Source organism: Eleutherodactylus coqui, chromosome 2 (genome assembly GCF_035609145.1).
Source record: "Eleutherodactylus coqui strain aEleCoq1 chromosome 2, aEleCoq1.hap1, whole genome shotgun sequence".
Lineage (NCBI taxonomy): Eukaryota > Metazoa > Chordata > Amphibia > Anura > Eleutherodactylidae > Eleutherodactylus > Eleutherodactylus coqui.
Window position 1 is genome coordinate 53,216,035 of NC_089838.1, and position 16,719 is coordinate 53,232,753.

The following is a 16,719-nucleotide window of genomic DNA, read 5'->3' on the forward strand; positions in this document are numbered from 1 at the left end:
ACTAGGGGGTTTCCTATCAGTGTACTGGATGCTGGTGGTGATGAGTAGCATTACTAGGAAGTTTGCTATCAGTGTACTGGATGATGATCTTTACTACTCCTGTTAGCATTATCCCCGTATCGGGGTGGGTGGGCGTGTCATTATCAGAGTGGGCGTGTGGGTGTGTAGTGGGCGGTGCGACCGGCCCCTCCCCCAGTCCCATCTGTTCCTCCCCGGCCGGGGCTCACATTGTGGCCGCCGCTCCCGCACGCTGTGCCCGGGGTGCTGCCCTCGGGATGCCCCCGGACGGTGCCCTGGGAGAGCTCCGCTCGTGCTGGCGGGTCCCGGCTGTCGCCCACTTCTGCTCGCTTTTTCGCACCGCCTTCCAGCTGCCAGATTTCGAGATCGAGGTGAGTCCGGGAGTCGCAGCCCGGTGGGGGTCATCGGGTCCTGGGAGGTGGGGGAAGTCCGGAGCGAGAGCGATTTCCTGTGCTGCAAGGGTTCAACTTATTCGGATGGGTGTAACTGTCCTGGGGGTGATGGGAGTAACTGTCCCCCCAGTCTTGAGCACCCCAATATGCTCCCATAGCACCCTGCCATACTGGGGTCCCCCGTGGAGTATTGCTGCACACCCCTCCGACCCTTGATACCCAGCAGGGGGCATCTGAGTGTTGGGGGGATGTTTGGGGTCCTGATCATTGTGGGAGATGTCATTATGGGGTCGCGGTCTTATTGTGCTTATTGTGCCATCACTTCCTGGGGTCATAGTTTTGGAAAGTGGCCTATAATTGGGATAACGGGGTCACATCGCTGTCAGCGTTTGGGTGATCAAAGCCCAGGAGTCTCTAATGACCGTGAGGGGGGCACCCAATGTCGGAAGGCAGAGAGATATTGGGGTCACGCAGAGGGCAGGATTTGGGGGAAGGGGGATGTGGTTATGAGCTTGTGGGTGATACTTCCTTTTCTTGTTGGGGTCAGCTCTCTAGGATGAGCAATGTGACCCCAATGTTATACCTCAAGTACCCCAACTGTTCTGGAGTCTCACCCATCACTTTCTTTTGCCCCCTTTTTTGGGGTTTTGTATGCCCACAGCTGCCTCTCCACGGGCTAACTTTATTAGCACTCGCCCGTTGGGCACCAGATTGTGGGTTAGATCTGGTTGTGGCGCATGTAATTGAACTGCTCAACTGCTGTGATTAACTCATTAGAGTTTAAGCTCTGCCCAGAATAAAAGTTTGTTGGGATATTTGTGCGTTATTCGCTTCCGACCACTAAAAATCGATGGTAGGAGTTGATAAATTGACCGTGGGTTAGAAATAGCAGACGGACAGTACGGTCATCTTTGGATTTGTCCCTAAACTTGTGACCGTTGATTGTCTCCAAGTTTTCAGGTGCTACTTAGTGATATCAGCCTTTAGGAAAGCTGAGTAACCGCTGGGATGGTGATTCTTCCTGGTCATCTGCTGGCAAGTGGGCGAACAAGAAATTCAGGGGTATTCGAAAGCTAGGTGACAACACCTATGGGTACTGCTACTGTTCCTGCAGCTGTCACCCAGCTTTCTCAGACTCCTGAATGGTCAGGAGACTTGGAAAGCTGGGTGGCAACCAACATGGCCACCCACTGCTTGGAGAAGTTCAATTAAATAGTGAAAGGAAAACGGTTGCTATATTTTGCCATTCAGGCGTTAGGGAAAGCTGGGTGGACTTCATAGAGATCCAGTTAGGGTGCTTTCATGCATTGCGGAATATTCTGCGCATCTCTAATGTGGGTTTTCATGTGAATTTGCTTAGGGAACGCTATGGATTTGCAATGGCGAATCATCAGATGAAGTCCACGTCAAGGACCATGTGTTAGGGGTCATTCAAACAGACGTATATGTGCTCTGCATTACTCAGACTCACGTTTTTCACGCACATTGAAAAAACTCAGCGTGTCCTGTTTGGGCATTACTTACTGAAATAGTCTTTTAAAAGTAATGGGAGCTTAAATGTGTTTGAATTTTGATGCAGAATTTCTGCAGTGGAAAATCCGCACTCAAATCTACATGATCTCCGCTTCAAAACCTGCATCATTGGTGCAGATTCGCTTCAGACTTCACCCCTTCTGCGCACCTAAATCAGCATTACTGTGAATTTTGACATGGGAATGACACTGGTTTTGATGCAGATTTTCTGCTGTGTGAACATACCGTCAGGAGGTGAAATATCGCACTTGTAAAAGTGTGATACTTTTTGCAAGGAAACGCATCGCACCCTTACATTCGTGATTTCGAAGCATGTGAAAAGTCGCCCATAGCATCCTTTTTTTTGCTCCCCTAGGGAAGGATAGACGACTTGTCAAAGGAACTGCCCAAAAATAGAACATGCTGCGATTTTTCTTTTGCATTGCTTCTCATATCGCTGCGAGAACAAAGTCACACTCGCAAATGTACTTCTTTAATAACTGGTTATTTTCCCGTGCGATTTCTGATCTCACAAAAGTTGCGCAAGAAAATCATCTGTGTAAATGCACATTTATGGCGTGTTAACGTAGGGCATATTTCACCCTTTCAATCGAAGTCTGATGCAAATCTGCTGTGAAATCCGTACCAATGGCATGGTCTTTCCGCTGCGGAAAATATTCCCCAAATCCTGTGTCTGAGCGCTTTATAATAGGGCAGACTTGTGTCTTCTGGTCCCAAGGGGTGACAAGGGAATTTAACCCTTGGTGCGGCGGCTTCAGCTGGTGATGGTGGGGTTTACACCGCAGCCCCCTTCCTTGTGCTGTCTTTTGGGATGCAGTCTGCTGGATATAATGGCGAGGTTTTGTTCTGTGCCTGGAGAGGGGTGGGTGGGGGTCCGGGGGTCTCTCACTCCGGGGAAACCCCTCTGTTTGTTTTGTTCTAGGATTTTGTGTCTTCCAGGGGCAGCACGGCATCTAGGAGGGGACAATACAACCAGGGGCGGGGAGTGCAGGCGCGTCTGTCTCTGTTAACTCCTTTTGCTCCAGTTTCGCCCCTCCTGAAAAGGAAAAGCTGGGTGCAAACCAATTTGCATGCGCACGGCGAGGATCACTCCACTTTCCCAGATGACTGAGTGGCCATGAGAGTCCAGACCTCTCATCCAGAGCTCTAGGGTCACCCATATTGGTCTTCACTCAACTTTTCCAGGAACGGATGTCAGATACATTGTAACAGTTGTATCTCCTATGGGGTCACTCTGTTCCTGATGGGTTAATTGAATCTCTTGCTTCTGAGGGGGTCTCACCACCTCCCCTCCTCCTTCTCTCAGAAGCCTTTGTCCCCTCCTGTCACTTTGCAGGATAATATGAAGCTGTTTGTAGTGTAAATGCAGTTCCTGGATCTGATAAGGGGGCGATTAACGCTTTGCTTGCTGGACACAATTTTTTATGGTGTCTTAAGTCATGTGACTGATCTCTACGACTTTCACGCGATCTACGGTTTTTTTTTTTAAAACTTTCATAGAAGTGAATGTGGTGTGTCACATGACTACCGGGGGCCATAGTCATCTTTGATGCAGCGCAGCTGGTCCATGATTGTTGTGTTGCACCAAACTTGCTGTCAGCTGGGACAACTTTGGCGCCATACAATGTCAGGTCTTGTTACATTCGCATCTCCTGTCTCAGGTCACTCGGTTCACTTTGTGCTATTACTGCTGTAAGGCAAGTAAAGGCACGCTATTGCTCTTTATCAGCCATTTTAGAAGGAAGCAGACTGTAGAATAGTTGAAAATTATCTATTACTCCCTGTTATCAGCCATTTCGGGGTGGGGGAAGGGTGACAATTGTAGAACACCCTTCTTCTCTATTAGTGGAACATGAGATGCGTGGGGGTTAATTTGTAGACAGTATTGGGGTGCAGTACGGTCAGGTCCCCCCTGTTTTTCAAATAATCCACCGTCTCTGCTGGTGCGAAGCGCACACACGTGGCTTTGTGTTGTGGTAAAGATGAGGGGAGGACTCCAGCTCTTTCTTGTGGGGAAGAGACGCCCCCCTCCCCTCCCCCTGCTGACGTAGCCCTGGGAGCTGCAGCTGAGCGCATGGTGAATGTGTCTGTGTGTTTATGCAAACCAAATTCCCGTAACACGAGAACGCTGCCAGTATTGATCTTCTGAAAACTTGAATCTTCCAATATCACGTTAGGAGTTTACGTTCACATGGGTACGCACAAATCCGAAAAAAATTCAAAGTGTATTTCAAAGCACATTTGTATGTTCACATGTAGCCGGAATTGCTGTGGACTTTCTATAACGGAAAATCTGCATAAAATTTTATGTCAGAATCCGCAGCTTCGATACGGTCCGCGGCAGAGGCGACCACTTCCGTTCTGTAATAGACTACTGTGCAGATTATATGATATCTGCTCGGATTCTGCATCATATCCACAGCGCCTACGGGGGCGCTCGCACAGCTAAAATCCCGCAGATTCTGTGGCGTAATCCACGTGAAAATCGGCAGGTTTTCCGTGGCCATTTTAAAACCCGTGTCGCTCATTGACGCAGAATCTGCATTGCCAAAATTGGGTTGGCCGCATTCAATAAATGTAATTTACATGCGACGGCGCAAGCTGCAAATCCGTTGCTCAGTCTTGGATTCCTGCATCGGCAGCCATATTGGATAACCCTCTGCTTTCCCAAAGACCATTTCCCCCTCTGGAGGACCTGGCTTACCCCTAGACAGCCCACCGATTTAATTGGAAACACTGCAATTCTTCATTTCTCCTGCGGTGGCGCCGTAAGGGCTCCTGCACACTGGCGAATATGATATGGATGCATGAAAACCACGGCAAAATCCACAACTTTTTCCCGTGATTTTTGAGCATCCGAGCTGGTTTTTTTTCTCGTTAAAACATTGCTGCCACTTGCGATTTTTCTCGCACGTTTTTTTAGCGCAAAGGTCAATAGGACTTTCTAATGTTAAAAATGCATTGCACTAAAAACGCAAATTCCTGCTTTGCGATGTGATAAAAAGGAGGCAACATAGGGAAACATGGGAGATTACAAAAACACAAAATATAGAAAGATAGGACATGCATTCCTTTTTCTTTTTTTTTTCACTCCACATCGCATGAATAAAAACATCGCAAATGTGAAGGAAACCATTGAAAATCGTTGGTTTCATAATTCTGCGTCTTCACTCACTCGCGCATTGCTCCAAAAACGCACTATTTTCTCTTGAGTGTGAAAGTGCCCTAAGGGAATTGAATGCTTGCTATTAGGTTCCCTCACACATTACAGCTAATCGCGGGAGATCATATGATCAGCGTGTTATCTGTATGTGGAAGACCCCTTTTAGATTGATACAACGATGTGATCTTTCTTACTGACCACTAGGGAAGCTGTTCTGTTGCTGCCAGAGTCAAGAGATGCCGCTACCTGGAAGCTGTTCATTATTTTTGACTTTGAGGCTATGATCAGAAGCGAGCTTGGTTGTGCAATTTATATGGTGGCAGCCATTGAGTGCAAGCGGCTGGGGCAAGCTGAATCAAGAGGCGGCATCAAGCACCACGCATTATAAGTCTAGGGACAGCACCCACCTATGTTGTAGCCATGTGCTAGTAGTCTTTAACCCCCTCCCAGGGTATTTCTACCCTATTCCATCATCTTGCAACGCCCTCCCTTCCACTCGTCCTGTTTTGTACTTTGCGCTCGTTACCACACGGCCAACTGGGAGATCCCAGGTGCAGCACAGCAGCTGCAGGGCTGATTATAGGGGAGAGATGGGACCCAGACCCTCCGGATTCCCTCATCAGCAGTCCTGTCACACGAGTCCTGGAGGAGAGAAAACAACCTCAGGGCTGACCGTCCTCTGATGCTGCTACTGTGCCTTAACTCCTCGCATCCAGTAACACTGCGATTCTTGGGAATAATAAATATATAATTCAATATGGCTTTCCCTGATGACCTCAGATCTTGAGACTCTTCAAACCTCAGCATGTCGGACCGCCATTTGGTCACTTTCCAGATTAGTGATCCATGTATTGCCGACATTTAAGGCTGGGGTCACACAGGGCGGATTTGCCGCGGTTTTACCGTGGATTGCCGTTGCATATCCGCACTGCGGCAAAACCGCTGCATTTGCAGTGCAATGCAGCACAAATGAGATTTGCCAAAAAGCTGTTCTCACAGGACGGATTTTTTCCGCACAGCCGCAGTGTGGAAATGCAACTGCGTCGCGGTTTTAAAAGATGCAGCATGTTCATTCTTTGGTCTTATCCGCAGCGCTTTTTTGTCCATAGACCTCTATGGACGCAGCCGAAACTGCACCAAATACGCGACAAAAGTAAAAAAGCACTGCGGACAAAAAACGCTTGCGGATTTTTCCGCACGAAAATCCGCAGCAAAACCGCAAGCCCAAATTAACCTTTGAAGCGGTTTTGCCGCAGAAGCAGTTCTTCTGCGTCAAAACTGCAGCAAAACCGCAACAAATCTCCGCCCTGTGTGACCCTAGCCATACACTTGTGGTAATTTTACGGCTTTTCGTACAGCTTAGATGATGTCTGCTTTCCCATTGTACGGACCATGTGCTTAATTGCAAACTACTCCACTTTAGGGCAGAAGCAAAGTTTCCATAAAATGAGCCTTTAGGCCAGATTCACACAAGTGTATTTGCGCATACAAAATTTGCGCGCACAATACATATTGAATAGAACCTAATAATTTCAATGGGTTCGTTTACATGCGCGGATTGTTCCAATGCAAAAAAGAAAATGCAGCATGCTCCATCTTCCTGCGCATTTGCGCACCAAAAGTCCCCATAGAAGTCAATGGGAATGTGCGCATAATACGTTAGGAGGTGCGTGAAACACTGTGTAATTGTTTAGGCAAAAGAACACATCTGGAACTCATTAACTATTACAATCAGTGCGTATTTGTTTGCCACGCGCAAATGAACATGCCTTGTGGACGAAAAATAGTACAGTAAAATACACTGATGTGCGTGCAAAAAACCTTTAGGCTGGGCTCACACAGGGCGGATTTGTTGTGGTTTTGCTGTGGTTTTTCCGTTAAGGTTTTGCCGCAGAAGAACTGCTTCTGCAGCAAAACCGCTTCAAAGGGTTATTTTTTTTCTTGCATATTTTCTTGCGTATTTTCTGCGTGGAAAATCCTTGAGCTTTTTTTAACTTTTGCAGCGTATTTTGGTGCAGATTTTGCTGCGCTCATAGTGGTCTATGGACAAAAAAGCGCTACGGGAAAGTCAAAAGAATTGACATGCTGCGTCTTGAAAAACCGCACCGCAGCTGCATTTCCGCAGTGCGGCAAAAATCCATCCTGTGAGAACAGCTTTTTGCCCAAACACATTTGTACTGCATTGCACTGCAAACGCAGCGTTTTTTCCGCAGTGCGGATATGCAACGGCAATCCGCGGCAAAACCGCAGCAAATCCGCCCTGTTTGAACCCAGGCTTAGTCTGCAAATGCGCTGTGCTCGGGCGTGCACAAATACACATTTTCTCATGTGAAGGGGGCCTTTAGTCGGTAGGACAGTGGATAAACATGGCTGCTTTCCTTTAGGAGCCGAGCCACCCTTCACAGCAGTCTGCAGATTCATATATACAAATACTATACAAGATTGGCGCTGGTTCTGGAAGAAAGCAGCCATGTTTATGCAAACTTAACTGGTTGAAGACGAGCCGGGAGTGAGGAGACTTATAGGCCATGCAATGCTCCCTGGGAATATAAGGTATGCAAATGAGGGATGATATAATTCCTCTGCAGCGCCACCTATCGGAAGAGACACATAAATCCCCTACCAATTGTGATAATGAACAGACACTGGTACCCCCTCGTACACTGTGTCTCTGGGTTGTACTGATGGTGCCTCCATTAAAATAGACTTGGCTGTTAGTGTTGGATGGTCATGGGGTCTTTGCATCCACCAAGGGATGTTATTCTGAGGACCGCCCTCCATAATTACAGCATACTATAAAGAAACCGACGAATAAGCCATAGGGTCATAAGGGTCCTTTTACACGGAACGACTGTCGTGCGCTATTTATAGCGCTAATTGTTATGAGTACTAACGATGGCTCTGGGAATGGAGGTGGAGCGGCCCGGCGATGGCTCAGGGAATGGAGGCGGAGCGGGCCATCGTGCATAAACAATGGCCTCTTTTACACACGCCGATCATCATTTTGATTTTTATGCCCGCACGATCCGAATGAATTCTTCAGTGTAAAAGGGCCCTAGTAGCTTATTACTGGCTCCTCCCATAACAAATGGACCCGGGGGGAGGGGGGACAAAATCTCCATACGGGGTCGTCTTCAGCTGGACCTTTTTTGGGGTCCTCCAGAGTATCCTCTACCAGTTTTCGGGTAGCTCAAGACATGGCAAATAATGTGGATTGACTGCAGATTTCATCCCACTGGATTGCAAAAGCATTTGGTGAGGATGAAATCTGTTTTTCTTATCCGATTTTTATTTTCCTCCTGCTATGTGCAAGTCCACCATATTTGCTTTTCGGCGTATGCATCGATGGACCGGAATATAATGTGTAACGCTGGTTAGTCACTCACTCCAGTGATCGGTGGGAATCTCGGCTCATAGACCCTCCAGGCTTGGGGTCTAGTTGATGCCGGTGATAAAAGTCCATGTGGCTTGCTAACTATGTAAGGCTGGGGTTACACGGGACAGAATTCTAGCGGAATGGCCGCACCCAAAAGACTGTGCTGTTCGCCTAAAACGGTGCGGTCGCTAACAACATTAGCAAACTGCATGGAGCCGCATTGCCGGCCCGATCTATGTAGAACTGTATGGACCTTGAACCTAAGGGCCCTTTTTACACTACATGATGCTGCCCTGGGGGGTCACATACTTTCCAAGTGCTCAGCATACAGTGTGATTCTAGCCTCAAGGAGGGAGTTGTTAGGGCCTCACACCTCCTTGGGGGGAGGATGCCCTGCAGGGGGTGGGTGGGACTGTTGGAGCCCCCCAGGGCCATTTGCTTTTGAAATGTCAAATAGATTCTTTCATGGGGTCTTTTGTAAAGTTTTAACCTGTTCATTGCCGGGCGTGTCGCACTGTCGTGGGATATAACTTGTGCGCCTGTATCTGTCCCGTGAGGGTAAAGATGATCAGCTCTTCGTCCTTTCTTATCTGTAGAGGTTGTCCTGAGGGGGCCAAGAGCCCCTCAAACTCATAAGACCCGACCATTATAAATGGCCCATGGCATGTAAGGGTTTGAGTTACAGGTTTGTATTGGGACACCCTGGAGAGGTTGTAGAGGGGCTGCAGTACAACCTGTAGATGTGAAGGATTCTGGCTATCTGGCTTTGGCCAGGTTAAAAGTTCAGCAGGACATTCAGCTAGGACCGGGGGAGGGGAATGTGGGTGTAAATTCCCATACAGGAGGGTCTACATGTAAACCACCCCCTTCATTTGAAGGGCAGCACAAATCACACCGTGTAAGTGAAAACTGCCGCCTATTGTCAGAGGACTCTGGGCCTAACCAAACTTTGTGGTTTGGATGCATCTTCATGCTGCGGTTGGTTGGCTTGTTTGATTGTTGGTTTTCAAAACATTTTTACAAAGTTGTGTGAAATCTCAGCATTTTTTTCTTTCAATATTCCCCCACCCCTCATGTTTCCCATCAAGCTCTCTGCTCTTATCTGCTTCCTGGCTACAGTAGTAGGAGGTTTGTATCCAGTGACTGCAAGCAGAGGTCCTGAAAGCTGTCAGAAGTTCAAGCACAACATCTATCAGAAAGTTTGTGGCTTTTCTGCCATATAATAACTGAGCACTGTCTCTGTAAAGGCCAGTTCATACATCAGTCAAATCATACATTTGCAGTGGAATGATTCGGTTTTGCCGTAGTTTTGCAGGGAAAAAAATGCAGTCATAAAATGCTGTTTGTCCGCAACGTGTGCACCCTTCCTAAAGTTTAGATGATCCTGGTAATAATTGTTTGGCGCTGCTGCCTGATAAACAGCTGGTGACACGGGTGTCACAACGCTTCAGGAACTGATGGCGCTGATAATGAGCTGCACATGGTTTCCATCCAGTTTACCCCCCTGGAGTGGTGATGAGGCATAAGCATATGGTGACATTTGGCGCACAGAAAGGGTATATTTACACGGAACTGTTATCGTTCCGAAAAAAATCACTGCATTGTTCGAATTTGAATGAAACGCGAGCAACGATCAATAAGAATTCGTTGACTTAAATCATTGTTGGGTCGTTTGCGAATCGTTCAGTTTAAATCCGATCTTTGATTGGTACGGTACATGTGAACGATTTAGCGAACTACTTATCTGTATAAACAGGCTGTATGAGCGCACTTCCACATCGTTCACTCGTGCAACCGAAAGATCAGACGTCTGAAAGAACCTTAAATATTACGGCTTTTCCACATGGAAAATCCACAGCATTTACAATACAAGCAACAGGGATGAAATTTTACTCTCTTCCACATGGTGTGAAAAGTATCAGCCCCAAATCTGCTGCGAGATTGATTTATGGTACGAATTTTAAATCCGCATCATGTCAGTAGTTTGAAATCCGCAGCAGCTCCTACCCGTCCGCACAGCCCATTTTTAGTACGGATTCTACACCGAAATCTACGGCAGAATCTGCGCCCTTTTAGCATTCGGTTAAAACCAACACTGAGCTGTCGCATTAATCATTGTGGCTAAAGCTGGAGTGGAAGTGGAATTCCACAGCATAAAATCCGTCACAGATTTTGTCAAATTTTTCACCCCTTTTTGTTTGGAGAGGTGAAATCCACTGTAAAAATCCACGTCGTAAAATAACATGCTGCGGATGTATAATCTGCATTGTAGATGAGTTCGCGCTGTGGATGAGTAAAATGCAGTTAATTACCTGCTGCCAATTCCAGTACCCGTGAACAGTCCGCAAAGGTGTTCACACGGCGGACTCTGCATTGCAACTTTACTCATGGATTGTGCAGCAGAAATCTGTGGATAAATTGCGTATTTCTTCCTCTAATTTGCCCCCTGGCAGATTTAGCACTTGTCAGTGGGCAAAATTCAAGTGCAGAATTTTAGACGTGGATTCTGTGTGAATCTGCGGTAAGAAGTGAAATGTTGCAAAACGGACTTGAAATCTATGGTAAAAAAATCAGCATCGAGGAGTTGGCGACATGGATTTCCGCAACATTTCTCGGCTGTAAAACACAAGCGGAGCTCCACTGATTGTTGGCCGGCACCTGGACTTGTCATATTGTTTTAGTCGAGACACTGACCGGCGATTAGCGGATCTCCGTCTGCGTTTTGCAGTGGTGAAATGCCGCGTGTATTGGCAGCCTAAGAGTATGTGGATTTCACCTCCTAAAAACCGCAGCAGAAATCCGTGGCTACAGTCACTTCTTAATGCAGATCTGCATAGAAGATTTTGCAGAAAGATTTTGGCCTTTTGCATGGCAAAATCTGCACGGAAACCTTTGTGGTTGTTTCCGCCATATTCACCTAGCCTGGGGGGGACACATCCACATGGTACAGTCAAATTGTGTTCTCTACACCCCAAAAACCCGCTGTGTCTTACCGAATAGTAATCGCCCCACTTTTGCAAAAAAAAAGTGCAGCAAATCTGTGGTAAAACCCCAAATTTGACTGCGCGGTACAAACAGACCCGCCATTATTTCCTCATGTAAGCAGTTGGATCTTATATTCTGGAGTGAGTAACATTACCGTCACTTCATCTTCACATCAAGTCGCAAGCTGACGCATTTGGTGGAGGCCGTTGCACCCCCATGGCCCAGCTGTAGGGTGTGGTGACAGATGGGCAGACACTTGTGCTTCGAAGTGATTTAAGGGGCCGGAGCTTGCAGTCCTTAGCGATGTCACTAATGACCTGTTGTATCAGTGGCTGACGTTGGCATTTGATTGCGATTTCCCCCTTCCCTCCTGTCTCTTGCCCATTGTCTGCCTCACCCCAGGAAGACTCTGTACGTCTCCGGCGCTCCACAGGGCCCTGCGCCGCTCTTAAAGGCCTTTTCTTTTATCACCTCTTTCCATTCATTGCCTGTTTGTTTAATTCTGCAGCGTGAGAGGCTTCTGCATGTGCCTGCATAATGGGTATAGGGGTCCTCAAATGGCCCCCGCCCCTCCCCTGCTGCCACCCTGTCTGTCTTAAGTCAGGACAGCAGAAGTAAGAGGACTCTCTGTAGTTGCAGTGACAGCTGGGACTTTTAACCCCTTGAATGCTAGGCGAGCTGATCTCAAGCCTTTTGTGCCCTCAGTGGTGAGGTAACGCCTGGTGTAACGCTGCTGCGCATTAACTTGTTGAATGCAAAATTCATTCAATGGCAGAATGCGCTTATTTTGATCAGATTTGTCTTTGAATGTTTGTCATGTTTAAGATCTCTGCTTGCTGTTAGTGGATTGCAAATGTTTACGTTCAATTGCTGAAAGCCCATATACTTGTCACAGCTGAGGGTTGGATATAGTTGTATCCAATCTAGACAATCCTCTGGGCTCCGGACGGATACATTGTATCATGTGGGAAAAAGGTAGCATCAGGAGAGGATGTGGAATTTCCCATGTGGATTCTGCCTGTAAAAGTAAAAATTGGAGGCTATTCTTCAGTGTTTGCCATGGATCTGCTTGCAAATTTAGCCCTGTTAATTAAGTCTGCATGCAGATTTTGACACATTTTCATGTGAAGTAGTGACAGGTGACCTGTTGATGGCGATCCGCACTGAATCGCTCTGCAATTTCCACATATCTACAGGGCAAAAACGGCTGCAGATTAGCAGTATGGAAAATTCCATGTCAGATCCTACCATGTAGAGTATGTTCGCTTAGCGGATTTTAGATGCAGAATCTGCGGCAAGCAAGCATCACATTCAGTGGGAGTCCATGTCGGAGTCTAGATTTGTGGATTTCAGATCTGTTTGCAGGAGAAAAAAATGACATGTCACTTCTTGATGTGAATTCCGTGTTTTCGAGTGCAGGTTTGCCAATTGAAAAGCACTAAATCTGCGTGCCCATCCACAGCCAATTATTTGCATAGCTGCCACAGCAGAAATCCACCACTCAGCTACGAACTTCTACTGTGGTTTTCTGAGGCAGAATCCATGCTGAAAATCCATGTTGAATTCTGCCCTCTAATTGTACCCTTAAAGGGGTTATCAGAATGGATTCTAATCAACTATGCATAGGATAGGTGATAAAGGTCTGATTAGTCGGGGTCTCACTGCTAAGACCCCCACCAATAATAAGAACGAGGGTTGCATGTTCCCCTATTCTCCTCACTGCAGTCTGACTGCATTCCCCGTAGTGAAAAGAAGGTTGAATGGGGCGGGGGCTTTGCATGCAGTGGCCACTCCGTTCATTACAGTGGGGTTGCTGGAAATAAGAGTGCTCGTGCATGTGCGACCACCGATCAATTCACTTTCCTCACTATGGAGGCTGCAATGAGGGGACATGGGACCACCATTCTTGGGATCATTGGGGGGGGGGGGGGGGGGTCTCAGTGGTGAGACCCACACCAGTTAAAATTTTGTCACCTCTCCTATGAATATGTGATAAATCAGTTCTGGTACAACCCGTTTAAGATGCCCATACACATAGGATTAGAAAGTTCACTTTCAGCAAGCAGAGGTCTTGAAAATAGTGATAATGTGAGACAGTCTATTAGAAAGTTGCAGAACCTTGCTATTTACAGATTAATAGAGAATGTCTCTTAAAGGAGGTCTCTGGGACTGAGCTCCTAGCCTCAGGATAGGTCATCAATGGTTGATTGGTGAGGGTCCGCCAGTTGGAACCCCTGGTGATCCATTATCCGTACCCCTGTCAGTGGCAATGGAGTCTAAAGATGCCAGTTTGGTACACATTGCAGCAGCTGGGTCAGTTTTGCATTGAATTCTGCGCCTGCCACTGCAAAGTTTACCAAGCTGGCATCTTCCAACTTCATCTGTGCTGCCAGCGGGACGGATAACTGCTGATCACTGGGGACCCTGCCGATCAGCTATTGATGACCTATCCTGAGAATGGCTCATCACTAGTTCAATCTTGAAATGCCCCTTTAAGTACCTCCATAGATTGTAAAAGGACAGACAGCGAGAGTGTGAAGTGCAATAAGTAGCTGATAGAGGAGAACAGTAGCTTATCTTGAGCAGATATATAATAACTTTTTATTCCCTCAGGAATTGGAGGACGCTTTGTACCGAGATGATGTGGAGTTCCTCAGCGAGCTTCTGTCCTGTCTCTTGCAGGGCTGCTACCAGCGACATGACATCACGTAAGTGGGGTCACCGGAAAGAGGCGCTCTGAAAGGCACGGAGCGAGGAGTTTCATTCTGGGCCTGCTTCAATGGGTCTTTGTCTTGTCATCCACTGTGATATAAAACATAATGCACTCTGTCGCTCTCTTAGTCCTCAGACCTTCCACATATACCTGGAGGACATTATTAGCTACCGCTGGGAACTGGAAGAGGGGAAACCCAACCCACTCAAGGGGGCCACTTATCACCAGCTGCCGCTGCGCACAAGGCTGGAGATCCTGCACCGCCTGTGCGACTACCGACTGGACGCAGATGACGTCTTCGACCTCCTTAAGGTTCGTTGTCTCTTTCCTGCCCCTTCTGCTCTCAATCCAAACTATAGAAAAGCAGGAACATGACTATATATATCCTTGTGTTTTCAGGGTCTGGATGGGGACAGCCTGCGTGTGGAGCCTCTGGGAGAAGATTCTGTGGGTAACTTGTACTGGTACTTCTATGGGACCAGACTATACAAAGAGGAACCGTCGTGGGAGAAAAGGCAGCGGGCCCTGGAAGAGTAAGGAAGAGAGACCTCCAGACCTGTTCATTTCTCTTTACGTTTACATTTGCTCCCAGTTTTACAGTGAATGTATAGATAAATCCACACAAACCACACAATCACTGTGTACATACATCCTGTATTAAACTCCAGAGCTGCACTGACTATTTTGCTGGTGGAGTCACTGTGTACATACAATACTTCATCCTGTACTGCTCCTGCGTTACATCCTGTATTATACTCCAGAGCTGCACTCACTATTCTGCAGTTTTGCAAGCTATTCCCGAGCATTCCCAACCTGTTTGGTGTTATCTTTACACACTGATCATCTGATGTTTGTCCACCAGCTTTCTGTAGTTGTTGGCTGCAGTTCTGGTGTCACCTCTCTGGGAAGCAAGGTAAGAAGGTTGTTTGCATCTTACTGGTAAAGGCACGCAGCAGCCGCCTCTCTGCTGTCTCTATAAGACCTATACCTATAGGTGTGGTGTCTTGTACGTTGGCACCTTTTCCTTTTTTCTAATCTTCTCTTGTAATCTTCTTGTCTTGGTGATTTCAGAGCTGCTGCGGGGCCTGAAAAACCTATCCGGAAGAGAGGACGACCGCCCAAGAAGAAGCTCCCGGAGGAGCCTCTCAGGTGTGTGACCCTCCTTGCTGCTTCTCACGGGGCAAACAAATGGCGCCAGAAGGGGAAAAAGGTTGCTTAGATGCCGATTTCTATGCAGTAAGACTGAAATTTATAGATTTCCTCTTCTCTTTGGACAGTGAGAAATTGGATCTAAATCTGCCGACAATTGAGGCTGTGAAGAACGAGATTGGTAAGAGCCACAATTAGTATCCTTTATTGATATAGAAAAAAAGAAGATAAAGATGGATAGCGCTCCAAGAAATGGATAAGACGTGGTTGTCAAAAAATACAGAGAATATACGTAAATAAATATGGGGCAATCGTGTGCAGAAGGTAACTCACCCCGTGACGCCGGGCCCGTCTGTGGGGTGCCCGTGCGTCAATATCCAAGATGGCGTGTCAATCCAGAAAGAAATTCCTCGCACCGGTCTCACGAGACATCCTGAGGAGAGCGTCTTGGTTGCTCCCGGCGATGAAAAAACCACCACGGGATAGGGATAGATCAATGTGAAAAACAGAAAATTAACCAGCGCTCCGGTGCTTTGGAAAATGGCAGATGATGCAAGGTAGTGCAAACGAGGTGTATATGATGTGGATGTTACTTACTTCGCAGGGGTGCTAGTGGTTAAGCACCCCTGAATCCAAGGTAGCAGGCAGAATTCAGAAGGTATATATAGTAATTCCTTTTTATTGCGACGCGTTTTGGCCGTTATATCGGCCTTTCTCAAGCATAAAAACATCTATAACATGCCTGCATTATATAGTGTAGGTAACTAACAAACAGTTGCATGGCCTGCAAACATGATGGTGCAATAGGTTAAACAGAAAACATGCACTGGAATATACATCAAGGGGTTAAATGTCAATAATCACTTATTCGATATATATATAAATTCAGAAATTCACCTATCTATATACTCCTCATGAACGTGTGGATTAGATGATATAGAATATCCAGAGAGTTCCTATATATACTATTATTGTCTTAAACCGATGCCAGGTCTTATTGTTAGCCTGTGGCATAATTAGCAGGGTTTTGACTGAGGTGGGTGTGGTTATCAGATGATCATAATGCCATAATGGTGTCCTAGCAGTTTAAAGTTTTAAGAAAGAAGAAAAAAAAAAAAAAAAGACAGATCTTACTGGGAGTTTAATAACATTAACGACATTCCTAAACCTGTTGCTTGCTACCGCTAGGCTAACAGGGTTTGACTGAGGTGGGTGTGGTTATCACATGATCATAATGGTGTCCTGGCAGTTTGAAAAGAGAAAGAGAAGGGAAAAAAAAAAAAAAAAAAAAATTAAATAAATAAAATTTTAAAAAAATAAATAAATAAAAAGGCACAAAACAGATCTTTATGGGAGTTTAATAACATTAACGACATTCCTAAACCTGTTG

The 16,719-nt window shown here is 46.6% G+C and overlaps 1 protein-coding gene across 1 annotated transcript in view; it reads left to right on the top strand.

Moving 5' to 3' along the window:
• The first annotated feature begins 275 nt into the window (after positions 1 to 275).
• CECR2 (CECR2 histone acetyl-lysine reader) overlaps positions 276 to 16,719 on the top strand; it is a 35,490-nt gene continuing 19,046 nt past the window's right edge. Inside the window, exons 1-6 of the mRNA XM_066590982.1 lie at positions 276 to 389; positions 14,081 to 14,175; positions 14,309 to 14,492; positions 14,580 to 14,713; positions 15,252 to 15,329; positions 15,458 to 15,510. Of these exons, the coding sequence (XP_066447079.1) occupies positions 276 to 389; positions 14,081 to 14,175; positions 14,309 to 14,492; positions 14,580 to 14,713; positions 15,252 to 15,329; positions 15,458 to 15,510 (658 nt within the window). The remainder of the gene's footprint in view (positions 390 to 14,080; positions 14,176 to 14,308; positions 14,493 to 14,579; positions 14,714 to 15,251; positions 15,330 to 15,457; positions 15,511 to 16,719) is intronic.